Source organism: Rhamphochromis longiceps, linkage group LG20, assembly GCF_057381845.1.
Source record: "Rhamphochromis longiceps isolate RC_006_pf linkage group LG20, R_longiceps_female_GT1.1, whole genome shotgun sequence".
Classification (NCBI taxonomy): domain Eukaryota; kingdom Metazoa; phylum Chordata; class Actinopteri; order Cichliformes; family Cichlidae; genus Rhamphochromis; species Rhamphochromis longiceps.
This window is the reverse complement of record NC_140576.1, coordinates 36,003,986-36,016,293: the sequence shown is the minus strand read 5'-3', so window position 1 is coordinate 36,016,293 and position 12,308 is coordinate 36,003,986. Positions and strand designations below refer to the sequence as shown.

Sequence of the window (12,308 nt, the reverse complement as noted above, 5' to 3'; positions counted from 1 at the left end):
CTGCATGTCGGGTTTCCAACAGTCCAAACATGTGAATGTTTTGGTTAATTAGTTATTGTAAAACTGGCTGGAGGTGTGGATGTAAGTGTGAAAGGCTGGCTGTGTTACTCTGTGATGGGCCGAGTCCAGGGTGCGCCCTGACTCTGGCCTAATGTTAGATGGGATTGGCTCCAAAGCCCATGCTACCCTAATCGGATAACGGGGGGGAAAAAGAGAAAATGGATGCGATGATCTCTGCCACCGACTCCTGTGTAAACTAGATTAAGCAGCATGTGGGGTCCCACCATGACATTGTTCTTCTGGACACCAGTTTATTCTACTGTTATCATAAGTTTGTCATTATATTAGGATACATTTATAAATATTTTATTATGCCCATTAATGCCCAAAGAGACAGGGAAAAACCCTAAACTACACGAAAGCATCACAAGGAATAATTATTGTAATGTTTAACTTGTGTTTTATTTAAAAAAGGATAAAAAAAAAACTGATAATCTGTAACAATATTAAAATATCAGATAATTTAAAAATCATATTTTTTCAAATTGTGAAAATGTGCAATAAAAATATGATAGAAATACTAAATAATCAATAGCATGTATCTGGGATCTTTTAAAATTAAAGGTGCAAAATGATTTATATGGGAAGGTCTAAAATAAAATCAATGAGGTTAAAAGATGTTACCATAAAATGTAAATGTTAGGGCAACATGATAAGGACTTCATCCATCCACTGGATGCTTCTGTTATTTATTTGTCATGTAAATAATCAAATCAATAAATATCTCGTCCATTTTTTATTCCAAATATGTCTTTTTATTTAATTTCTTTACTGTAGCTCCGTTTGTTCTATATTTAAATCCAACAGATTTAATGAACACAAACTTCTCGCATGATTTTATCTTCTTAGAAACCGGCCCGGATGTGAAACCTCAGGCCCAATCAGCCCGGTGATCTTTATCCGCACCAACACTTAATAGTTTGAAACGACATCTTTATAGTTTATATGACATCCAGTGCAAACTCCACCCAAATGCTTCATCACGGCCCAACCAGAAGCTATAAAACCAACACACCCCTTCTGTCGCCCACATCCATCACCTCCATCTGCGTCCCCCCTGTGTGACCCCCTCATCTCTGTGACTGAGGCTCTGTGTGTGAATTGTGGGCTCCGATAAACACACAACAAAGCAGCATTGTGCTGCAGTTTCCTGGTGTGAAAGGCTTCAGGGGCCGTTTGGGTGGCAAGAGATGCAGGGTGGTCAGAGATGGTCAGAGATAAGAGCTGAGAGCTGGATGGTTTAGAGGCGACTCGGGCCAACAGATGGGAGATTGAGACACTTTCAGGCCTGATAGGGCGACTGCGCTGAGATACAGCTGGCACTGGCACTCGGCAGCGTTTTATCCCCGTTCGGTGGAGGCGGGGCCGAGTGCAATGTTTACATGTTTAAATTCAGCACTCGAACACGGCAGTTTGGATGCTGTAGATGGTCGCATAATTTCATAATAGGAGTATGGAAATGCATTTCAGGAATGATGCCTGAAAGGCTGAGATCAATGCGCGGTATCGGTGAACCAGATTGAGAGATGTAGAAACACAACGTCCGGGGGGGGGACTTTTTAAAATCTTATTTTGGGGCAAAGTCAAAAAAAGAATTCAGAAGAAGCTCACCCTGAAGTCTAAATGATTTTCAGAGAGGGCCTGAAAGGTTGTGAACCTCTACTGTGCATGTGCACGACAGGCTAAAATGTTCCCCTTGCTTTGCTGTCTTGTTGAGTCTTTATCCATATTTAACATGTGAGAATTCTCCCATAGATTCAGGATTTTTGAGTGCCACATCTTCTCCTTGTATGATTTCCCCAGTAATGCTCTAAGAGGGTCGCCAAGTGGCAAGACTCGCCTCCACAAGGACTAGATAGTCCCTGTGCTTTTATTTTGAAAGGTTACTTGCTGCTAACCTAACATTAAGTTCATAAAATGGAAAAATAATTTGATCATCCATTTGCCATCTTTTGTTTTGAAAACTCGGGTCATTGCCTTGGGGCAGAGCTCAGAGATGCTGCATGCTCATTGGCTACATGTCATTAGTCACTTGGCGAATAAGATATTTGCTGTTTGATGAATTTAAACTAATTGATTTACATTTGTGCTTTAACCACATTAAAAGCTGTTTTAGCGGCCATTTAAAGTCATTAACTGAGTAGAGAGACACTGAAGTAGTTGCAGCATCTGTATTGAAATCCATCCATGAAGCATGAGTGTTAATGTGGCAAAATACACAGCTGTTACGCTCTGATGTGTGTGGTGGTGTTTGGGGTTTCTTACTTCTCTGTGCCACAGTGTTGCAAAACTACACAAAGGCAATTTCAGGAGACTGTGCTAGATCTGTCTGAAGCATAGTGCTTTGGATTGATTACTTTATTTGATCATCAATAACTCGTGGTTTCTGTCTCTTTCCTGCTCTCTCAGCAATCTAACCTTTTGTGGGTAATTGCATACAAATGTTTCCTAATGGAGCTGCTTCTGAATATCAAATCCACTTATCAAATATGAATCCTCTGAAGCCCCCCCCCTTTGATAATTAAGTTTAGCTTTCATAATTTGCGAGTAACCAAAGGTCACGTAGTCGGTTCAGATCTGACAACAGAACATTAATGAAGCCTGATGAATGTTGACGACCTGCAGCTCCAACCTGACGACGAGCCGAGCGGCAGCAGAACATCTGAAACGTTTGATATTGATCGTTGCTGAAACAAACTGACTGTTACAGCTGGTGTTTCGCCGCCAACGCACCGGACCTAAACCAGGCCGCTCGATCGCAGAAATCGTCATCAGAAATTTGGTAAATGCTAAAATCTCAGCGATTCGACACAAATATTCATTGATTTATTGAAGAATAATTTAACTTTATTTAAGACTCCTGCATTTAGGGAGACCTGCAGGGAAGCTGCAGGGAGAGCAACCGACGCCTTAGCCAACAAACAACCAACACCTGGGTTTTGTGACACCATGGGCCAGTTTTACGTCTCCTGGACCCCGCTGGCCTAAGGCGCTCTTTCTGTGATCTTGTCTCAAGCTAAGCCAAACAGTGAGTGTATTTGTGCTTTTAGGGAGGGTGAAAGTGCATCACCGTAAAGGAAAAGAAACGCATCGATTTATTCCATTTTATTCAGTTTTATTTATGTTGAGCCAATTCAGGCGAAGGCACAGCAGACTCTCCGCCTTCTCCATTTTGCTTCGGAAAGTTCGTTCACCTCTCCGGTTTCAGGTTGGACGCCACCCAGAAATGCTTTTTGGTTGTGAAGCAAAGTTAAATTTGTTTGGCATTTTTAAAGAAGAAACACAAAAAGCAGTGAATGCAGCTCTTTTTTACAGGCCAACCACAGCCGAAGGGGAACAAGTTTGTTCACACCACTTCCCTTTTGTTATTAAAAGACCTATAACTTTATTCTCAGCTTGACTGATAACGTGACATATTCGTTTGTGTTCAGTTCCATTTTATTTTTATAGCATCATTTCAGGCTGAAGGTTCTGCCTCCTGTTCTACTTTTAGAAACTGTAGAAATCACAGCTCAGCATCCTGAGAGCTTTGTCAGCATCACATGGCACTATGAGATCTTTAACATGTGACCGGTCCTGATCATTAAGACTTTGTATGTATTTAGATGAATTCTGAACTCTTGCCTGGCTAATATGGGAAATATATAATCTCCTATGTGCCTGTTACTGTTGTCACGGTGGTGTTTTGGATCAGCTGAAGGCTTTTCTGTGAGATTTCAGGCCAACCAGATAAAAGGACTTCATATTTAGCCAGCTCTACCCTGAATGTGATTTTAAAACCCAAGTCTAAAATGTCAAACAAGCCATTAAGGTGCAGAAATGTCCTCGCTCTGATGGGGTCGTCCCATCACTCATCCTCAGTCACAGCCTCCGGTTCTCCAGGGTGATGGATGATCCAGTGAAATCGTAGTCCAGTTAGAGAAACTCTATCTGTGTCCTCTGTCTGCCCAGCTGTCCGTCACACACTCTGAGACACACGCACACACACACACGCACACACACACTGGTCCATCTGTTGACCTCTCCTCTCTCTGGTCTCCCCCTCAGCTCAGCGGGCTAATTAACTAATGTGCTGATCTTTCACTCCCTCTTTGTGTTTCTGTGTGTGTGTCACGGGGTTAATTGTTGGACTCGGCTTCCTGTACGTCTCCGCTGCCCGGCTGAAAACTTTATTATCCCTCCCTTCAGTTTCTGTCTCATTAGAAGCCGTCGTTCACGGCGCTGTGCAGTCGCTGTGTGGAGGATCTGTTTTAGCTCAGTCAGGAGGACCTCTCTTAAATGACACTAAAAAAAAAGACTCTTTCTTCTTCTTCTCATTTATTAATGAAGCTGCAGAGAGACGCCTGGACCTCCTCAGTCCAACATGTCTCCCCCGTTTGCTGAAACTAATTCACACGTTGACAGTAAAATTAACAGGACAGGGCGGCTCGTGATTTGTTTGCTGCTCAGAAAGAGCTCCAGGTTTACTTCACATTGTTTCTGTTCACGGGACTCGTTTCATTTCTCCCAAATTTTGCAGTGAAATTTAAGCCTCAGTGGATCCACCATCATGCTGCATGTCAGAAATCTACATTTACCACCTGCTGTTAATCTGATCATTACGCTCTCAATTGACCGTTGAGCCCTCATGCATATCCTGGAGTCTTGTAAACTCCTCGAATCGACAATTAGTCACAAATACTCACATCGTTAGCAGGGATGACAACGAGAAGCTCTTTACACCTGAGAGGCTCAAAGCTACATTTTCCCCATTTTTGTCTGAAAACAGCGATTTATTATTTATTTGAAATACGTTAATTACAGCGAGGACGCACTGTGTAAAATATTTGTTTTGTAGAGATTTGGTCCCACAGGGCAGTCTTATTTCACACGTTTTTTTATTTAAATATTCCATTGTACAGTGTATATAGTGTGTTTGTTTGTTTTTTAATTCGTTTTTGTTTCTGTGTTTTTCAAAATTTCACTCATGTGAAGGCAGAGCACCTCTCTGACCTGAAATAAGACAGATTTCCACCCAGTTGTAAAATAATTCGTTTCCGCTTCTTCTGTGGGATTTCTGGGATTAGAATATGTATTATTAGTGAAGACGCGTGTGATCAGTTGACCACGATGAGTAAACATTGTCAGCACCAGAAATATTAGTTGGTTAAACTAGTTCATATTTTATTGATGTACAAAATTGGGCAAAGTGCAGCACACATTAGTCACTTTTAAAATACAATGAAAGAGTCAAATGGTTTAAATACACACACAGACTGTTTAACCATATTTATTAATCTGTGCTCGATTTGAACTGTTTTCTCACTTCTGGGGACTTCCTGCACTCGGCCAATCAGAAGAAAGAGAGCGTTCAGAGAGGCAGGCCTTCAGAGAAAAAAATCATAGACTGTATTTAAAGAATGACTGTAGCCATCTGATGTCACTGCCTGGTTCAAGAAGTTCTGTTGTGACATTTTGAAGCTGTCTGTTTATTGGCTAATGACGTGTCAGGTTTTGACCAATAAGCATATCCTGCTCTGTTCTTCTTTCTGACCCTGATAATGTCAACAATCGAAAATATTGCATATTCAGATTTCAAACTAGTGACTGAATCCGTGACATATCAAGAATATGTTTACTGAGGTTGCAGAGCAACGCTGCGTCCCTGTAAACGTCTATAGAACCTCAAGTCTTTCTGCAACCAGAGGCGCGCCCCCTGCTGGCTATTAGGAAGAATGCAGCTTTAACGCTCTTCCACAACAGCTAATGTTTTAATGTACACGGTGGGCCATTTATATGGATACACCGTAATAAAATGGGAATGTTTGATGATATTAAAGTCCTGTTTGTGGCACATTAGTATATGTGAGGGGGCAAACTCCTCAAGATGGGTGGTGACCATGGTGGCCATTTAGAAGTCGGCCATCTTGGATACAACTTTTGTTTTTTCAATAGGAAGAGGGCCATGTGACACATCAAACGTATTGATAATGTCACAAGAAAAACAATGGTGTGTTTGGTTTCAACGTAACTTTATTCTTTCATGAGTTATTTACAAGTTTCTGACCACTTATAAAATGTGTTCAATGTGCTGCCCATTGTGTTGGATTGTCAATGCCACCCTCTTCTCCCACTCTTCACACACTGATAGCAACACCGCAGGAAAAATGCCAGCACAGCCATCCAGTATCCATAGTTTCAGGTGCTGCACATCTCGTATCTTCACACCATAGACAATTGCCTTCAGACTTTCAATTGTCTTCGGACTTTAATATCACCAAACATTCCCATTTTGTTACGGTGTATCCATATAAATGGCCCACCCTGTATAGTTAAATGGATTTCTTTAGACAAAGGATGGAAAAGAGTGTTGCATAAAAGCCCAGAATAAGATAAATACAGTTGTTTTTTTTCTTTGAACTGTGAGTCATGCAAAGCTGCTCCGCTGCAGTCACCGGAGTGAAAGTACAGAGCTGAAAATGAGCCGAAGAGCTCCTATTTAAATCACTTCAAAGACATTTTTGAACAGAACAGATGTGTTCTCTGTAGGCCTGCTCACTAATCCTGACTCGAGTTAAAAGCGACTTTTAAAAAAGAGATATTACCAAATCTGACCCGTTGAGACTGCAGTGAGCGTTTCCACTGTTAAACCTTATTCAGATGAATAAAAAGACACTCCAGATGTAACTGAGAAAGCAGAAGAAGAAACCCCTGAAAGCCAGATAAAATAAATCCAGCTCTTTGTTTCCACACGCCGTTTCTCGTATTCTCGTATTGATTAATGCGTCTGAGCTGAAAACCAGGAGGCTGATATAAAGCAGTGCTGCAGTTGAGGGTTCAATTCCCACTGGGACACCCACGCTGAGCGCAAATGCTGCAGGATTTTCAACACAATACTTGCAGCCCAAACTTGTCCTGCGTTTGGTGTTAATATCGCTGTAGATTAGGATTAAACTGTCGAGGCATTTACGTGTGTGTGTGTGTGTGTGTGTGTGTGTGTGTGTGTGTGTGTGTGTGTGTGTGTGTGTGTGTGTGTGTGTTGATTAGAACTGTCAGTCAGTCGGAGTTGAACTGGCTGCAAGGATAAGAGTGAAGTTTCCATCCAGCTTAGTGTTACTGGAGCTGCTGAGGCTTATGAGAGAGATTCAGTGAGAAGACAGACAGAAACAGATCAATAATTCTATCTGCTTCGATTACACTCCCACACTCTGCTAATCTCTGCACTCGCTATCTGTGTGTGTGTGTTTCTGGTAAATAATACTGCCTGTTGGTTTCTAAAGCTCCCTGTCAGGCTAAGGCCGGGATAATTTTGAAGATAATTCTGTTTATTGTTGGTGAAACACCTTGCTTGGCGTTTGAGGTGGCCTTGTGAAGAATAGATGTTCCTGCGGTCATTGCGTGACTCTCATATTTTAGCATTTATCCTCCTGCAGGTGATCCACCTGAGGCTGATCAGACCAGGGATGAGATGCAGATCAGGGATGTGACGTCCTTTCAAGGAATTTAGAAGATTACATGGTCAAAATTAAAAAATTAAATACTATATAAACTTTTATTTTAATCAAGACACTGCTCAGCTAACTCCATTGCCCAGATGGTTAAGTTAATAAAAATTAAAATGACCTTACAAACGTGTTTATTTCTGCTGCAGAGTTGGCTTTTTTTGATACGGGACTCTACGTTTTTGAGCCAGCCTTAAGTGATCACCACAGGAACTGCAGCCGTTCAATTCAGTGGCAAATCAGTCGCCTCAAAGTACTTTATATTTAATTTAAAGACTCTCCAATATTGGAGAGAAAGCCCCCAAAATCATATGAGGTCTATAAACTATCACTTTGTGACAGTGGGAAAGAAACATGTACCCAGCTGAGGGGGAAGAGAAAAAGGACCTCCTGCATGTTTACCTCAAAGGATTGAGTCGCTTCTGCGTTAGTTTCATTATGCTGAGTGCTCGTCTCTGCCATGTATCCAAGTTCCTGCTATCTATCTTTTACACAGACCATATACACATTGTTTTTCATGCATTCAGTCACATTGGTGCCTTTAAAAGCAGCTGAATTGTCTGTGAGGAGGACCTGTTTGTAATGGAGCCATTAATGCTCAGAGGTCCATCAGTGAATTGCTACAACGTTAAAGAAAGTTTAAAAACATGAATATTCTGAAGCTTGTTCTGAATGCGTTTTCCTCTTTCTCTCCCTGCAGCCATGCCCCACTGAAGCCGACTCTTCACCAGACCTGCCGCCAGCTCTTCTCTCCTTTTCCTCCTCCCCCCTCTCCTCCTCTGCCCCTTCATCCTTTCCTCTTCGTGTCCACCATGGTCTTCTCCTGTTCCTCTCCTCTGCTCCTCCTCCCTCTCCTCTCCCTTGTCCTCTTTTCCTCCCCTATCCTCTCTGCCCCTGCTGCTCCTCCGCCTCCCTCCGTGCCATCGGGCAGAGTGGTGTACCGGGCCTTTGACACCTCCCTCACCCACCTGACCGTCCACCAGAGTACAGGTGAGGTGTATGTCGGAGCAGTGAACCGAGTGCTGAAGCTGTCAGCTAATCTGACGGAGCTGCGGAGTCACATGACCGGACCTGTGGAGGACAATGCTAGCTGTTACCCTCCACCCAGCGTCAGGTCCTGCGCTCATCGGTTTGTCCCCTCTTGTCTCACTTATTTATTTCTATATATCATTACATCTGTATGTCTACACCTGTCTCACCTGTCTGCGTTACCTGTCTGCCTCTGTCCTCAGACTGGAGATGTCAGATAACGTGAATAAGCTCTTACTAGTGGATTATATTGGAAACAGACTGGTGGCATGCGGCTCCATCTGGCAGGGCGTCTGTCAGTTCCTCAGGCTGGAGGATCTCTTCAAACTGGGGGAACCGCATCACCGCAAGGAGCACTACCTGTCTGGAGCCCGAGAGGCTGATGGGATGGCAGGTAAGCAAGGCTGAAGATGGGGTGGAGTTAGAGTGTCCTCGACAGGTAATACAATTTAAGACATTTGGAAGGAATTAGCTTCTGGACAGTGGAAAAGAAGGATGTAGCCACCATGATGTCACCCATTGATTAGTGAAGTCATGCTATGAAGACGTAAGCTGAGCGTTTTTGTCACCGAGGGGTGAAGCTGACTTTAAAACTCCATTTGCTCATTTGATAACCACTTCTGGTTAATCAGCTGTTGTCTAGTGAGCAAACCTTGGATGATAATCTTTTCTGAATTAGCCTGTAATTTATAAATAGAAGTCCACGTTTTAATTGATGCAACCTAATCTAGTGATTGGTTCAATAAGGTCATCTGGAAAGGGTTCACTAGGGTTACAGATGGCCACAGACTCCCACTACAAATAACACAGGTTTAAGGCAGGTCTGCTTTTTCTTCAGTTTTCTCTCACCCCAACTTGTTGCGACATGGCCCCGCCCCTCCATGAGCCTGGTTCTACCCGAGGTTTCTTCCTGTAAAAAGGGAGTTTTTCCTTCCCACTGTCGCCAAAGAGCTTGCTCATAGGGGCTCATATGATTGTTGGGTTTTTCTCTGTATGTGTTATTGTAGGGTCTACCTTACAATATAAAGCGCCTTGAGGCGACTGTTGTGATTTGGCGCTGTGTAAATAAAATTGAATTGAAATCGAACAGTTTTTAGACCCTAAAGCTGCGTCTTTTAGCCAGTCTGTGATTACAACTAGCTAACACTCACAGCTCCATAAATGATGCTTCACTGATCCATCAATTTGCACAAGAAAAAAAAACAACATGGAAACTTCTACCCAAGTCTCTTATAATAGTTTTTAGATAAATCACAAAAGCTAGCCGCTAACCAAGGCTAGCATGAATTCAGCTAACTGCAGAATCGTTTCTAATTTGGTCCTACATTTAATACTACTAGCTGATCTGGTCAACATTTAGCTTCACGTTAACAATATTTCTCCACTAGTGGTTAGAGCAACTAATTGCTGTTTCGAAAGGTTTTCTCAAGGAATCACGTTTTTGTTTTGGTTTTTTTACAGTTAAGTTAGCTAGTAGCTGATGGCTTTGACAGCAGTTACTCTCACTGTGAAACTGTGTCTCTGCTTTTTCCCTGAAGGTTTGTTTTATTGGATTACAGTGATATCAGCAGCTAATGCAACAGAGGGAATCTAATGCATGCTCTTTGTAAACAATATTTTATAGAATAGCAGTTTTATTTTCATGTTGTCTTGTTGTAAATACTCAATTATAAACATTCGGCAGATTTTGTACTGATGCATTGTCCCAATGTAATCATTTTAATGCCTAAAATAAAAACAATACGCTCCAATGTTCCCTCTGGACTTCTGTGCAGGCTGGAGAAGCATTTCGACTTGCAGACGTCAATCAAGTGTCAAAATATTTTGCAGGTTTTTATAATGTGCAGTTTTTGGCATGAACAAAAACCTGAATGAAGACTGTCAGGACATAACAACAGATGACTGACAGCTAGACTTTGCCCACATATTTCTTTGTAAAGCAGATTTTTGGTTCATTCACAAATGCTGGAATATTTTCTCTGCTCGGGTATCAGTGGGGAAAAAAGGTGTGAGTGAAATTAGTTAGACCTTTGATTAAAGTACTGGAACAGCCACTGTGGGACACTGCTTGAAAAGAAAGAGCTAATCGGACCCGCCGGAGCTTTTCTGGTGGAAATGGGTCTCACACTGCCTGCTAACACTTGTCCTTTCTTTAGCATCTGATCCAGAGGTTGTTTGTGCGTTGCATTGTTGATAGCTTTGTTGCCGGAGAACGAAGGAGTTCCAGTAAATGTTCTTCAGAATAAAAGTCAATATATTTTTCTGTTACATTACTATTATGAAAAAGCTAAAAGTATCTGATTAGTTTTAAAGGAAGATGTGTTTATTTTGGCTATCTGCTGATAGAACTGACCTCTGTACAGCATCACAGTAGATTGTAAAGCTGTGAAAATGAGGCCTATGTAAAAAAAAAAATATCTGCAAACAGTTCATGCAAAGTGTTTGTAAAACTACAAAATTTAGGACTTTGTCCTGAACATTCTGGAAGGCACAGTGTTAATCGCATCCTGCCTATTTGTCCTTCTTCTGCAGGTGTGATTGTTGAAGACCACTGGTTGGATGACCCAAAGAGAAAGATGCTGGAGAAGACCAAGAGCCACTTGTTCATCGGAGCCGCCATCGATGGAAAGTCGGAATATTTCCCCACGCTGTCCAGCAGGAAGCTGGTGGTTGATGAGGAGAGCGTCGATATGTTCTCTCTGGTTTACCAGGATGAGTTCGTCTCCTCGCAGATCAAGATCCCATCCGACACCCTGTCACTCTACCCTGCCTTCGACATCTACTACGTCTACGGCTTCTCCAGTCGCACGTACGTGTACTTCCTGACGCTGCAGCTGGACACACAGCTGACTCAGATGGATGCCGGAGGAGAGAACTTCTTCACATCTAAGATTGTGAGGATGTGCTCTGATGACACCGAGTTCTACTCATATGTAGAGTTTCCTCTGGGCTGCACAAAAGATGGCATAGAGTACCGATTGGTCCAGGCCGCCTACAAGCAAAAACCAGGGCGGCGGCTGGCACAAGCGCTCGGCCTTTCTGAAAACGACGACATCCTGTTTGTCGTCTTCTCACAGGTAGGTAACTGTTGATGCCCTCTCTTCTGACTGGATGTTTTCGATCTGAGCTTGAACTTTCTGAGTTTTTTTTTTTTGTTGAAGGGTGCCTTGCTCAGAGGCCAGTCCAGGACTTAAACCTGCAAATATCTAATTTATTTCTAAATGAATTAATTTCTTTTGTGGATTTTCAGGGTCAGAAGAACCGCTCCAACCCACCAAGAGAGACGGTCCTCTGTCTGTTCACCCTCCATGACATCAACCTGGCCATGAGAGAAAGGATCCGCTCCTGTTACCGTGGAGAGGGACGGCTCTCGTTACCGTGGTTACTGAACAAAGAGCTGCCCTGCATCCACACTGTAAGTTGCACCTTCAGCCCTGAAACTTGACTTGGACTGGGCCTCTAAGGTCTGACGATATTTGGATAAGAACATGTGCTACCTGTTGAAAGGAGAAAAGAAATGTCAGGAACAGATGCTTTCGGGTTAGCGTTTGAAAACACTTTTAACTCATTCACTGCCATTGACGTCTATAGCCGTCAATTGCAGTGAATGAGTCAATGGGTTTAACTCATTCACTGCCAATGGCTGGCAGTGAATGAGTTAATATATGTCTGCATTAATTAATGACACCACTGGCTACATCGTAAAATATTGGCGATCTTATCCAAGCTCTAAGTAAA

At 42.5% G+C, this 12,308-nt stretch overlaps 1 protein-coding gene across 3 annotated transcripts in view; it reads left to right on the top strand.

Annotated features, from left to right (window-relative positions):
- The window catches only part of plxna3 (plexin A3), a 143,415-nt gene that overhangs the window by 23,530 nt on the left and 107,577 nt on the right, over nucleotides 1-12,308 (top strand). For 2 of the 3 annotated variants that reach the window (XM_085393779.1, XM_085393780.1), the window contains exons 2-5: nucleotides 8,242-8,670; nucleotides 8,774-8,964; nucleotides 11,103-11,647; nucleotides 11,821-11,985. In XM_085393779.1, coding sequence (XP_085249905.1) covers nucleotides 8,354-8,670; nucleotides 8,774-8,964; nucleotides 11,103-11,647; nucleotides 11,821-11,985 — 1,218 coding nt within the window. In that variant the 5' untranslated portion in view covers nucleotides 8,242-8,353. Of the gene's footprint in view, nucleotides 1-2,955; nucleotides 3,089-8,241; nucleotides 8,671-8,773; nucleotides 8,965-11,102; nucleotides 11,648-11,820; nucleotides 11,986-12,308 lie in introns of those variants that run through there. The other variant, XM_085393781.1, reaches the window with a different exon arrangement.